The 13,259-nt window shown below is 47.1% G+C and overlaps 1 protein-coding gene across 1 annotated transcript in view; it reads left to right on the top strand.

Moving 5' to 3' along the window:
* Positions 1-3,047: 3,047 nt before the first annotated feature.
* The window catches only part of ANTXRL (ANTXR like), a 56,431-nt gene continuing 46,219 nt past the window's right edge, over positions 3,048-13,259 (top strand). Inside the window, exon 1 of the mRNA XM_030951132.1 lies at positions 3,048-3,781. Coding sequence (XP_030806992.1) covers positions 3,621-3,781 — 161 coding nt within the window. The 5' untranslated portion in view covers positions 3,048-3,620. The remainder of the gene's footprint in view (positions 3,782-13,259) is intronic.

Here is a 13,259-nt window from a genome sequence, read left to right as displayed (position 1 = left end):
GACAAGAGCTGCTTAAAATGAAAACAACTGCTTCGTAGATAATACTTGCAGCATAAAAATTAGAACTTTGAGGTATAAAACGATTTGTGGCACAGCTGGTATGTAAAATAAAACCATCAAACGTCTTGTCACAATCAAATATACCCTAAATCTGGACTAGCGACATTGCTTTTGAAAGATGTCGTTCCATATAAATGCCTTTAACGCCTGGTAGAAAATTTTTATGAACATGTTGACAAATGAAATAACCCGGGTTATTTGATTAGTGTCCATGTAATCTGAATATGGGCTTGTATCAGGAAAAGAAACGTCAACCCTTTAATGCTTTTGAAAGGATGGATTTTCGCTGCAATTGAAGAGTAATCTTATACCAATAATGAGGGTGAACCACTCTCGTTGTGTTCTGTGATACAGGGATTATAGAGGATGAACTCAAGAGTTCCTGTTCTCTTTTAAAATTCGGCTTGGGCCAAAGGAACAGCATTGTTGAGGGCAGCGGGGGTTTGGTAGCTGCCCAGCCGCCCTGGAAGCTTTGCATCCTACCCCCTGCCCAGGAACTGGTGTGGTGGTGGCATCTCCTAATACTGCTGGGGAAACATCGCCCGATTTGGGATGCAGGTGTCAGGAAACTGGGATGGACAATTCCCACTGCGCTTCATATTGCAAGAGTTTATAATTTTTGCAGCCCTAATGCAAATAGCGGCAGAAGGTGTAAGAAGGGACCAGTGGACGTGGTCACCTGCCTTACGGAGCTTGAAGCACTGTGAGACAGCGCGCTGTGTCCCAAGGAGGGTGAGATGCATACCTTAGGGTCAGCTCTCCTGGTGCTTGGTGTGATTTTCCTTCGAGCAAGACCCAATCAAATGGTGACCGGCTCGGCCCGCCCCTCCTGACCCCACACAAACCTGGGTTGGGGCCGGACAGGCCTGCCCGGGGTGTGACAGGCACAGGAGGGGCGCAGGCCGATCGGAAAATCTGGTTTGTTTGAAACAGAAGGCTCTGGCTCTGCAGAGGCAGCGCTCAAGCTCCCGCTGCACCCGGCCGTCCTCGCAGGGGATGGAGGAGCAGGGAAGGGGCGCTAGCAGAGAAGCAGTCCCACATTCCCCAAGGTGTTTCTCCCCAGCACGGACCGAGGTAGACTCAGCCGTGTCCTTGCTTTTACATACGCTCACCTAGCATTAAAACATGCCCTCTCGCCGGGCCCTTTGAAGAGGAGGCAGATGAGCAGGCCATCCCGCTTTGCAGAATCAGAGTATATGTCAGAGCCTAGAGAAGGGCAGTGCACATTATCGAAAAATAGTGATTTTTTTCTCGGCAGTGCCTTACTTTGCTTTGGAGACTCCCTTGAAGTCTGCCGCGTAATTTTATGATACTATCTGATATTCTCGAGGCACCGAGGGAATCTGACGCTATGAGCATTTTTATTTCGTTTTGAAAGGCTGCGGGGTGTGCGGGGAAGGACGGCTGCCTCGGGCAGGGGGTGCCGAGGAATCCCAGGAACCACGCGGGCCGCGGACACTAGTGGGCCCCGGCGAGGCCGAAGCCCGCTGCTCGGGGGATTCCTGCTGCTCAGCAGCCGTTTGCTCATTTTTTGTGAATGTCGCCAGGGAGGATGTGGGTTTTTTCTATTTCTCCATGATCTAAGTAATCGCTGGGTCTCAACTGGCCAGTGCTCAAAAAACCTTTCAAGTGGTGAGCTCAAGCAGTGCATTCAGCTTTTAGCTGTGCATAGTTAAACCAGGCAAAGCGGCTGAAAGCCGGTGGACCCTCTAATCTTTCCTTGATAAGTCCCCGAACCGCCGCCGCGGTTGGCTGTGTGTGAACTCGGTCCAGCACAGAAACACGCAACTGAAATCGAGTTTCTTCCCTTCCCTGAAGTGCAGGCTGTATTTCAGACTCGCGGGCGGCAGCCCTCACCGCACAAAGCACGCCAAGGCTGCAGGAGGAGCGCGGGCTCCCACGGGCAAGGGGCTTCGCGCCGAGGGGCAGGCGCGCCGCGCCCACGCGTGTCCTCGTCGGGCGCAGAGGGAAAGGGCCAGCCGGCTGCGTGGGGCATCGCACCGCTCCCCGGAGAGCCGCACACTCGGGGCGGAGCGGGCAGGGCTGCCGTGTGCGTGGGGAAACAACGCGTACGTCCCACGCCCGCAGCCCCGCCCGGGTGGGCCGTGCCCCCCGCGGGTACCACCTTTGTCGGGGACAGGAGGTGTCACTTTTTGCTGCTGGCGCGTAGAAGCGGCTGCCGGCTGGAGCGTGATGGCGCGGCTTCCCTGGTGAAGAGGCCCCGGCGAAGCGCTGGGTGTTCGGGGGGCTGCGCTCGGTGGGACAGCGCGCCAGCACCCCACAGGGGATGAATTCCCTCCTCCTTGGCTCGCGATGGGAGCCTCGCCCCGAGAGAGAAATGTCTAGCCCCAACTCTGTCATGCAGAGTGACTCTGCTCGCATCCCTCCCCGTGGCTCTTTTCATTAATTAGGGGCTGCAAAGAGTGTGGGGGAGGGGGAAGCGGCTGGGAGCCACTAATTATTCCAACTTTAGAGACAGCATCCAGATGAGCTGGGCAATCTCTTTAGGGCAGCGCTTTGTAACCTGTGTGTATCAGGCGGGGAGTGATTATGCGACTGTGCAAAGCCTCCATTAAGATATTTCATTTCATCATTACTCATCGCCTGCAGGATGTGTGCAGACTCCAGTGTGAGTAAACCGAGATTTCCACGAAGAGAAACAATTTGCTGTGGCACGAGAGGGCCATGAAAACCGGCCCCTACCCCCGCCCCCAAGCAATAATATTTTTAATTGCACTCAGCTGCAAACAGATTTTTCTTAAGTGCCCTCTCGCATTGTGCCCCCACATCCGCTTTGTCACAGGTTTTTGCCAAGACGCCCATCTCCTACAGCAACTTCTCTGTGTCTTGTGCTCTGCCACCCCTCAGCTCTGACCTCCTCTGTGCTCCAGCCGCTCCCGAGCCTGCTGGAGAAAGGCTTAGCAGGACGCGCAGCGATGCTCCGGAATGCAGCTGGGCTGCCCCGGCCCCCGGCCGGCTTCCGTGCCCGCTGGCGGCGGAGCGCCCTGCCCGCTCCCCGCTGTCCTGCCCCGAGGGCAGTCCGAGAGGGACGGAGGCAGGAACGCCCGCCCTGTGCCCCGGCGGCGGCGGGCAGTGGTCCCTAAGCTCGGTCCCTCGCTAGCTGCAGCCGTTGCCATATCGGTATCCCGGAACAGGAAAGTCCCAGTTCATCTTGCCCCCATAAGATCCTGTCTCCCTCCTCCCGCTCCCCTCCCTCTGCCCCTTCCTGCCTTTGGCCCGTGCGAGAGGAGCCTCTTCTCTCCTCGCGGGACGGGGCTGGGGCGCTGGGGGCAGCCGGGCAGGGAAGGGGGACTGGGCTCTGGGGACAATCCGCCTGGGCTCAGCCCCCTGCCCGGAGCCAGCGGTCCGGCGCCCGCGGGCAGGGCTGCCTGGAGCTCTCAGGGTTGAACTGAGATCCTGAAGTTAGTGATTTCTCCTTTTTTTTTTTTTTTTTTTTTTTTTTTTTTTTTTCTCTGCTCTCGGTGCTTCCGAAGCGCCTGTAAGATTTGCAGAGAGAGAGAGAGACTGGGGGAGGAGGAGGAATTAAGGAAAGGGAAAAGATGGCGAGTTGCTGGAGCAGTGTGGAGAAAGCGGCATTTTTGTGCTGCTTTTTGCTGGCACTGGGGAGCCTAATCTGCTGCGCCCGGCCGGAGGAGGAGGAAGAGCAAGAAGAGCAGCGCTCCTGTCACGGTGCCTTTGATCTCTACTTCGTCCTGGATAAGTAAGTGACAGTCGCATTTAAAAACGTTTATTCACCCTTCAGTGACTCCTTGCAGCAGCAGGGATGTTGTTTCTTTCCCCCGTCTTCCCGGACGACTTCTCCTGATGCCAAATATGACGTGTGGGTCTCGTTCCTTATTTTTGCTTCCCAAAACTTGCACATTTCCCAAGTGGAGCATTTAGGGGAGCAGTGTCCTTTATGCTGAGTTGTGCATGCAAACCTGGGAAACTGGATTGCTTTCAGGGTGTGGGGAGTGGGCTGTGACTGTTGGATTTGAGGGGGTGTTGGTCAGTGCCCACATCGTTCCTGGAGTTTTGTGTCACGGCTTGGGCTGTGTGCAGAGATATCACTTGTGGGACTTAGCAGTGCTAGGACCATGCGGACCTACCTAAAGTTAAGACCAGACTGCTTGTCTGTGTTTTTACAAGTTCACTTACAAGAACAAGGTTTTATAAAACTTATTTTTGCTCAGGTTCTTCAGAGTTGTCTAAACTTGTGTTTGAGTTACACCTATTAAAATAGGACTTCTCTTTAATACTATGTCAGCTGGATTCAGGTGTGGGGGGGTATGATTAAGCTCACGTGTGTAGGCATGTTTTGGCAGGCACTAACAAAGTAAGTGGTAAACTGGTGCACCCACAGGTGTTTTTCAGAAGGTACAAATTTCTCTTTCTTCTGGTGTACTGCTCTGGCTTGACAGAGGATTAAAGCCAAGGGATTAACTCAAGGAGTAAATTGTTAGTGTCCCACAGTATGATGACTGTGTTATCTAATACATTCTGGGTTACCTATGTGACAGGGTATTATGAAAGTCCTTGTGATTCTTGCCCTCAAGCCAGGTATAAAGTCTGCATTGTTCTATTTCCCAGCTGGGAGAATGGATCAATCCGTAAGGCCCTCAGTGCAGCCTGCAAGAGGCAAAAAGTCACTGTCACTCAAGATGTATATTTCTGGATTCAAGAAGGGAAAAAATATCATTAAATAATGATTCTGTTTTTAGAGGAAAAGAAGCTGAAGATCAAAGGCATTCTGCCATTCTAAAAGATACACTAATACACCATGTGGTCATGTTTTGTTTTTCTTTTGCTTAGAACTTGTTCCTGAAGTAATTTCTGTGTCTAGAAAGGGCTCTGTGGGGGGCTAGTGTTAGTTCTCAAATTAATTCCTGCCAGGCTTCCTAGAAGTGACTGGCACTGTTGTTATGCCCAGTTCCCACACTGAATTCCCTGTAAAAATGAATGATGGTGATAGCAGTATGGCTCCTCTGTCTTCTGTAGTACAATTTCTTTGTTACAATGACATTGAGTACCCCAGCAATCTCCACTGTGCCCCATGCTACTTTTCATCTATATTTCAGAATATATATGTATATATTCATCAGTATTTCAGAAAGCCCTTTTTTGGCTGTGCTGTTACCATTCATATTCAAGGAGATAAAAGCAGAGAAGAGAGCAATTTGCTCAGAGATACTGATCTTCAAACAGTAGGAAATTGATCATCTAAGGAAGTTCCTCTCTAGTACTCTGGACCTGAAATAATGTATTTTCTTTTTGCAAGCCACGGGTCTTTCATTTTGTTTCAGGCGCTGTCCATTCACTACAGTGGTCCACTGGAAACTGGACCTGATCCTGACTGAAGTAAAATGTCATGCATTTGGGTTCCAGTGGGAAAATTCTCTTTAGCTTCAATTGCAAACTGAGTCTTTTTGAGCTTTGAGAGTTACACCAAATAACTCTCCTTTTGTAAAAGCTGTGTTGAGTTACTTGGGCCCCTGAGTGGTTTTAGAATCTATCCCTGCTCCTACCAAGACTGTAACAGTGGGGTGGCAAAGCTGCTGTTGGTCTCAATGAGATTGCATTACAATCCATATGGGTAATATTAGAGTGCCAGATCTTGGGAGCCATAGGTCCTGTGGCGGCTGAGGGTGTATTTATCCCAGCTGTATTCTGTGACATCTGGCACAACACAAGGAGCTTTATGGAGGCAGGGAGGACTGATTTAGTGCATATACCCTGGGTCTTGGGACAGCTCCTCAGGAAGGAACTCCAGGTAGTGTTGAGAATTCATTAGTGTTGAGGACAGTCAGGGTATTTCAGGTAGGGAGAATGCAAGAAGCCCGTCAGAAGCATCTGGTAAATCTGTAAATACAGTGAACAATTATTTTTTTTTAGGATTGGATACTGACATATATCTGTGAAGAATTCTGTCTGTAATTTCAAGTGGGAGAAGCCCCAGAAAAACCCAGCCATACACACCATGAAGTTCACCCCTATAGTTTGGGGATTGCCTCTCTTTGTTGGTGTCCTGCCAGTCTGGAGTTGGATGCATTCAGTCTTAGTTAGCCAACACTGGGATTGAAGTATTGGTTGTGTGAAAATACCAGGCTTTAATCCTGTGACCCTGTAGTGAGCTGAATGACAGCTCCTGTCTCTAAAATCAGCCTGGCTGAACCAAAATGACTTTGTCTGCTTTGCTTTGCTTCCCAATAGAAAGATCTGTAGGAGGAAATCTGGAAGAAGACAACAAACCTTTCTCCTTATGCAGTGTGTGTTACTGCAATGACTTTATTGGGGCATGATGTTTCCTTTCCATTCTGCCAGGCAAAGTCTGTGAGGATTTAATCCTGCAGGCAACAACCATCAGATGGAAAAGATCATCTTCTGGTGAAGTTATTGGTATAATATATGTGCTGCCAATTAGAAAAAAAGAAACTTGCTGTTTTCTTGCATTTTTTCTCTGCCTGAGTTTGACTGCAGTCCTTCATGTTAACTCCACAGGATAAGCAAGATCAGGGCAGTGCCACTAAACCTTAGATGCCCCAAAAAGCTGGCATAATGAAAGGGAAAAGCAGCATGTGTGGGAGGGAGACCAGCCATCATCCTCCTTAGGATTGGCTGACCGTGCCAGAGCTACATTAGGACTTCCTTGTCTCTGGGGATGCTTAAATGAGGAAATCTCTTGAAGCTGGGAGAGCAGGACATTTGCTGGCTGCAGAGGTGGCTGCCTAGAGTCTGCAATCTTGCTCTGTCTGAATCTTGTGCTTTATGAGTTGTGCAGGCCTGAGCTTGTTTGGAGGCATAGTGGAAGACTTTAAAATATCACAACGAAGCAGCAAAACTTCTTTCGTAAGCAACTAAGTCACTCTGTGCATGAGGTAAGGCAGTGTACGTTGCAGTTGGCACACCCACCTCCCATGGCACGCAGTAAGATCAAGTCACTTGTGATAGCAAAGTTCTCAATTTTACTTTTTAACAATGTAAAAAGCTCTTAAGCTTTTAAGCCAGATATAATGGATTGTTGAGTAGTTCTCACTTGCTTTGGTTGCTTCATTTACTTAGGTTGTCCCAGTGCCCAAAGAACTTGTTTCTGTCCCATCCCAAACTGTGGAGACAGGCCCTGGTTGCTTGACCATCAGGTCTTGTAATGACATACTTGTGCTTGAGAATGTAAATAACTCCCTTTCATCCTGCCTTGCTGTTAACATCCAGCTGTTGTTTGTAATCATATTGAGTTGCACTTGATGAGAAGAAAGGATGACTGACCTCTAGTGTTTCCTAATTATAACAATGCCTGGTAGCGTCATTATGATTGTTTATTAATGCAACAAATAGAAACCCCTTTAAAGTAAGGAGTTACACTTAGCATAAATATCTGCTGCTGGCAGTGCTTGACAAGACAAGTCTGAACTGCTGGGCTGTCTGTGCTATAATTTTCCAAATATGAAACAACTTCTTGGTTATTTTTGATTGTGAGATAGACAGAAGTGTTTTCTTATTTTTCCCATTTGGGATGTTTGCTAAAAGTTGTTTGGATTTTGAGGAAAAATGAGCTTTACAGCCCTGAGAAAATGCTTCCTTTTTCTACAGCATAGATCACAGCAGCAGTAATGTATTGGTAAAGTCTTGGCTGGTTTTCTTGGATTGTAACTGTTATGTTGGGAAGTTTGGCTTAACTACATTTTCTTCAATCCTCAGGTTCCCCCTGAACTTCTGTATAGTCCCTCTTTTTCTCCTTGGGCCCACAACAATATTGCCTTTCACATCAATTTTACTTTGTCTCCTCTGCTCCCAAGAGCATCCATGTCACCAGCAACTTTGGTAGAGATATCAGTAAAATGTGCCCAGTCTCTCACTTGTAATCCATTTTTCGGCTGCCTCTTTTTCAACTTGGTAAGCCTTGCTCCAGAGGTGAATGTCACTGCTAGGGAAAAGCACAACCTCTGATTAGGTGGGAATTTGCTACCCTGTCCAATATCCTTCCTGATTTTGTTTTTTAGGTCTGTATACCTCTTCTCAGCTCGCCATTGAAAAGGCAGTGGGTGTGAAAAGTGTCAGGAGGGAAACAGGTTGATTGTTCCTCATTTGCCAAAAGCTTTCAGAACAAAAGCATTTCAGGAGCTGCTATTTAAGGTCACCTTCTATAATGTTAAGACAACTAGAGGGAGTTGGTGATCTCCACATATATTTTTTTTTTTTCACAATATGCTGCATTTAATGCAAACAAATAGCATTTGATAAACACATTATTTGCCCCCCCACCAACGATTTCCTTGCCAATTATTTGAATGAATTTAGCACTCAGTAATTACAAGTACTAGTGAGAACAAATATTTTTTGCCTTAGGGTCTCATTGCAGCCCTGTGCTTCTTTTCCTGCCTCATGTAGTCCCAGCCTACGATCATTAGGATGGAGCTGGAGCTGTGGGAACTCCTGCAGCTTCTCTCTCCATGCTCTCCGAGTCCACTGCCATTCTGGGTGCTGGTTTTGCACAGGGTGTGGGGAGGGGATGAGTGGGTAAACAATATTGTTGTGGTTGGAAAATCAGACTGCTGGCAAAAAATGAATACATGTTCTATTACCTACCTTAACTATATCAGAGAAGTTGGTATTGAGTGACTTTTAAACCACTGCTGAACTCTGTTTTGTCTAGGTGGGAATATCTACCTACTGCAGTCAGACTTCAGCTCATTGTAAGATGTAGAACCTGATGCAGGTCAGCTGAGAGGAGTTGCTGTCTGAACAAAAGTATCAGCTTTGTTCCTTTGATAGCATTGATTTCTCTGTGTGTATTTAAAAGTGATTGTCTGTCTTCCTCGTTTTCTGTCTGACTTCCCTTGCTTATAACTTGACCACATCATCTACATGACACCTCTCATAATCTCCAGCTGCCTGTAAGCAATACTTTTTTATTGTTTTCAAAATGTAATCTGCTGGTATTTTGCCTTGCATCTTTCTTTGTTGTGGTTTTATTGCAGCAGTGCTGTGATTTGCTTACAGCCAGGTATAATTGCTTGGAATATTCCAAGGCAAATTTTTATTCTATTTCAGACATACCTATGTTATTTGAACCAGGTTTTATTTGTTTGTACTTTGTCTGATATTTTTCTGCCAGCTCTGACTTCTGTCAGGAAAAAAGAAACATTTAGGAAAACCAATTCTCCTTCCTTTAGTCCAAGAAAAAAAATTCTTTATGAAACACAAGGCAAAGCTAATGGGTAATGATTATTTGACATAAAACATGTACAGTTAACAGGAAGAAAAAGCCATGGCAGCTTGTCATTTGCAGTCTATTTATGCATGTAACTAAATCTGATTTATTTGGGGCTTGAGCCAAGGAAGCAAACCGTGAGATTCCCACTGACCTAGGATTTTTATTTGTGTGTTCAGTGATTGAGAATTGCATTACTTTTGTCTGTGCTTGCAGGCCAAATTCAATATAAACTGTGAATTTGTATGAGATGTACTAGAACTGAATCTTCTAATCCTATTGTTTGCACCTTTTTAAGTGTTGCATCATGGCTGGGATTGTGTGCCCTGCTTTGCTCCCTGTGCTGTGCTGAGGAGTACCAGGATGCTCAGAGTGGGTCTTCTTGCCCTGATGCTGCTCAGAGCATCCCTGGAGCTTTTCAGGGAGATCTGAAGTGGTTGAATGCAGTGTGAGTATGGCTTCTGAATTTCACTTTGTGCCCTGTTGTTGGTGAGGGACTTACCAGGAGCTATAGGATGGCAGGATTTGTGAATGAGATGGATGACTGTAGGATCAAAGGGCACTGTTTTGTTTGAGGCATGATTTCATAGAAATCTGTCATATTGCTGCAAACTTTATCCCTAGGACAAAAACTAGCTATGAAATTAATGAGTTTGGTCATGAAATTTTTGGATTCAAGTAGTTTGGGTCCTGTACTCGGATGCTGGCCTAGGATTAAAAGCCATTTTGCAGCCACTTCTCTGCATCTTCCCCTCCCCATTCCAGCCCTTGTCTTGTCCATTAATGTTACAAGTACTCTGAGGCAAGGACTGGCTCAGAATGGCTGTCTCTGCCTGTGTTTCTAATTGCCTCTGGAGCAGATGATGGAAACTAGTCCTTCCTTGCCTGGATGAATCACCCAGTCAAGGTCCCTTCCCTGCATGGAAGATGCATTGTTTGGGAGAGGAGGATTCTTGTCACTTTGAATGCTCTGGTGGCTCAGAAGGGAGCAGAGGGGTGGATGAACACTCGGGCATGCGTGTCTGAAACCACAACAAACTCAGTGCCCCAGGGTTTGCTTTTATTGCAGAGCCATTATTAGCCATGTGCAAGAATTCTGTTGTACAATGTGGTTGTGACCACAAAGAGCCCTCCAAATAACACCAGTGTCACATTTGTCAGCAATGGACCATGTACAGGGCCACCATTTAGCTCAAGGGGTAGAGACTTACAGGGACTTAAAACTTAGGAGGGCTGGTACTCTCCTGACACCATATTCAGACTAAACCCAGCATCAGTAATTATGTTTCTTTTATTTGCTCCAAGATGTCTGGAATTTCTGCCTTCAGCTAATCTGTAATGGAGGCAAATGGGCCTGGGGTGTGTGTGTGTGTGTGGAACAGGACAAGGGGCAGCTCTGTGCTTTCGAGGGATTTCACTCTGTCACTTTCAGCAGGGATGAAAGGCTCTGGGTCCTGCTGCCTTCTCTGTGTACATATGGTAATAAAAATATTTACCCTTTGGGTAGAGTTGGGGTTTTAACTTTCACGGCAAAGCCAGGTGACTGCTGTATATTGCACTGGGTGGATCCATAGGGGCTCCTGACAGTGAATTCAGCAGAGGCTGTGGAACACATGTGCTCTAGGACAGACACAACTGGCCCTCCTGCTGTTTGCCTGCTGAAGTGGCTGGGCTGAGAGTGGCACCCCTTATGCCAGGGTTGTGCTGCTTCACTTCTCCAGGCCCCAGCTTCTACTGCTGCTGGGAGTCTGTCAGGAGAGAAGACAAAGTTTCCAACCTATCTTGGCTCTTTGTCTTCACAAACATCCGTGAAATACTTCAGATTGGGTAGGCACAGTTCAACATGCTCAGGGTTTATGCTGACACAGAGCTCTGCTAAACCAGAAGGAATCACTCCAAAGTTGGCAGGAGTGGAATCAAGCCCTGGAATCACATCACTTCCTTCCACCCCCAGAAATACTCACTGACCTCCTCTTTTCCCCTCCCATCCAGCAGTAGCAATATAAACCGAAGGAAAACAGCAGCAGCAGCTACTCCTGCAAGCCCAGTCCTGATGTGGCCCAGAGGACATTTTTTCCTGTGTTGTGGTTTGCTGACTTTTCTCTTTGTCTTGTGTGTAATGGGAACAGAGCTCATGGAGCAGGGAGCATGCTCAAGGCAAATGGCTTCTGTGGGGTTTTTTCTTAACTTCACTTGGGCTGAATTCTGGTCCCAATTGCATAGGGATAAACCTGGGGAAATTTTGCTACTTCTCTGGTCCCACTCCAGGTTTACCCCAGTCAAAGCAGCAGTAGAAACAGGCTCTGAGATGCTTTCTGGAACATTCCAGCTTCCCACAGCAGCTGTTTATTGCTGTGTACTTTCCTTCACCACGAGAATTATGTCACCTCTGAGGGCTAAAGCCTCACCATCCTGCTTTGACTCTGAAAGGTGCACAAACAGCTGGTCAGCTATGGATCACTACCCACAGAGCTCCTGTGCTGCCCCACTGCTTTGCAGAGAGCATTAGGCTGGCTGGGCTTCCTAGCAGGGAAGGTGCAGGGAGGAGGGCCCAGCAGGGTGGTGGCAGCCTTTGGTTGTTGTGAGGGACTGAACCAGGCAGCTGATGGCTGAAAGCAGGAAATCTCAGAGGTGGGAGCCTGCAAGATGCATCTGGCTGCAACACAGGCTTTCTTTTTTTGCAGACAGCCACAGTGCTGTCATGGTGGCCCAACTGGTACAAACCTCCACAACAGGATACATAAGAGTCCCTGTCTGTGTCACTTCCCCATCCATAGCTTGTCCCAGATGCTGATGAGTGTGTGTCACACCCCAGTGCTTTTTGTGCACTGTGCTGGTCTTTGACAGGCTTCATTTCTTCTCCTGGTCTGGTCCAGCCACAAAGGGCAACAAGTTGGTTTATGCTGATAACAACAGTGATTCTGCAGTGTGGAAGATAAGGTTCCAAAGGGGTCAGGATTTTCAATAGTGTGCGGCAGTTCTGTTTGTCAGTGGTGGATCTCATATTTGATGACATTTGACAACTTCGTATATTTTATATTTTATATATATATATATATATATATATATATATATATATATATACACACACAGGCATGAAATGGCACATAAAAGTCCTTTCCTTTACAAATAGCTTTACAAACATGGATATTTAGAGGGATGCTTGGATAAGAGGGAAGGGAAATCAGATTCTTCTCTAAGCCAGGCCACTCCCAGTGGTATTCACGAGGGCTTTGACATGACTGGCATTGATGGCATTTTGGTACCACTTGCAGTGGGAGGTGACACCTGGGCTTGAAAGAGTGTGGACAAATGATTAAATGCTGACCACTTCACTGGTACTCCTTCTATGGGATTTTGAAACTAACGTTTTCTTGCTAGTATTTTTGTCAGGCCTTGACTTTTCCCTGTTGTTAGACTGGGACACTTCTGACACTTCCCAGCCAGTAAGCAACATGTGGGTGCAGAATTCCTCTTGGGAATTCCTCCACTGCTGTTCTGAAGTAACTCTTCTCTGCAGGGCTGTAGCTCTGTGGTGTAGAGCTGGGCACTCTGAGAGCCCACTATGCTTCCAGTGAGGACTAATCCATGACACAGACCTCCTTAGCTTTTCAGGGATGGGCACCTACTGATTTATTACAGTCAATTCTCCTCCTAGCTGTACCCTTTCCAAGAAAAAAAAAAAAAAAGTAATTCTGACAGTCCTAAGAAGGTACTGGTACCAACAAATGTTGCAGTTTGAAAGAAAATTTGCTGCTACTTTTTTCTGGATTGCATCAGTGCCTCTGCAGCTGGCAGTAGAAATTTGATAGTTCATGTAAAATAGGTCAGTCTTTTCCAAGTAAGAAACTATGGTTATTCTGTGAGGGGAATTGACTTCATTTAAGATTTCAGGAGTTGAATTGAAGTCAGACGGCAAGCCGAGAATGAAATTGAAAGTGTCAGCTTTGGTGGGGGGGAAGAATTTTAAAGAAGTTTGGGAGCTGCAGAT

Source organism: Camarhynchus parvulus, chromosome 6 (assembly GCF_901933205.1).
Source record: "Camarhynchus parvulus chromosome 6, STF_HiC, whole genome shotgun sequence".
NCBI lineage: Eukaryota > Metazoa > Chordata > Aves > Passeriformes > Thraupidae > Camarhynchus > Camarhynchus parvulus.
This window is presented reverse-complemented; position numbering and strand designations above follow the sequence as displayed.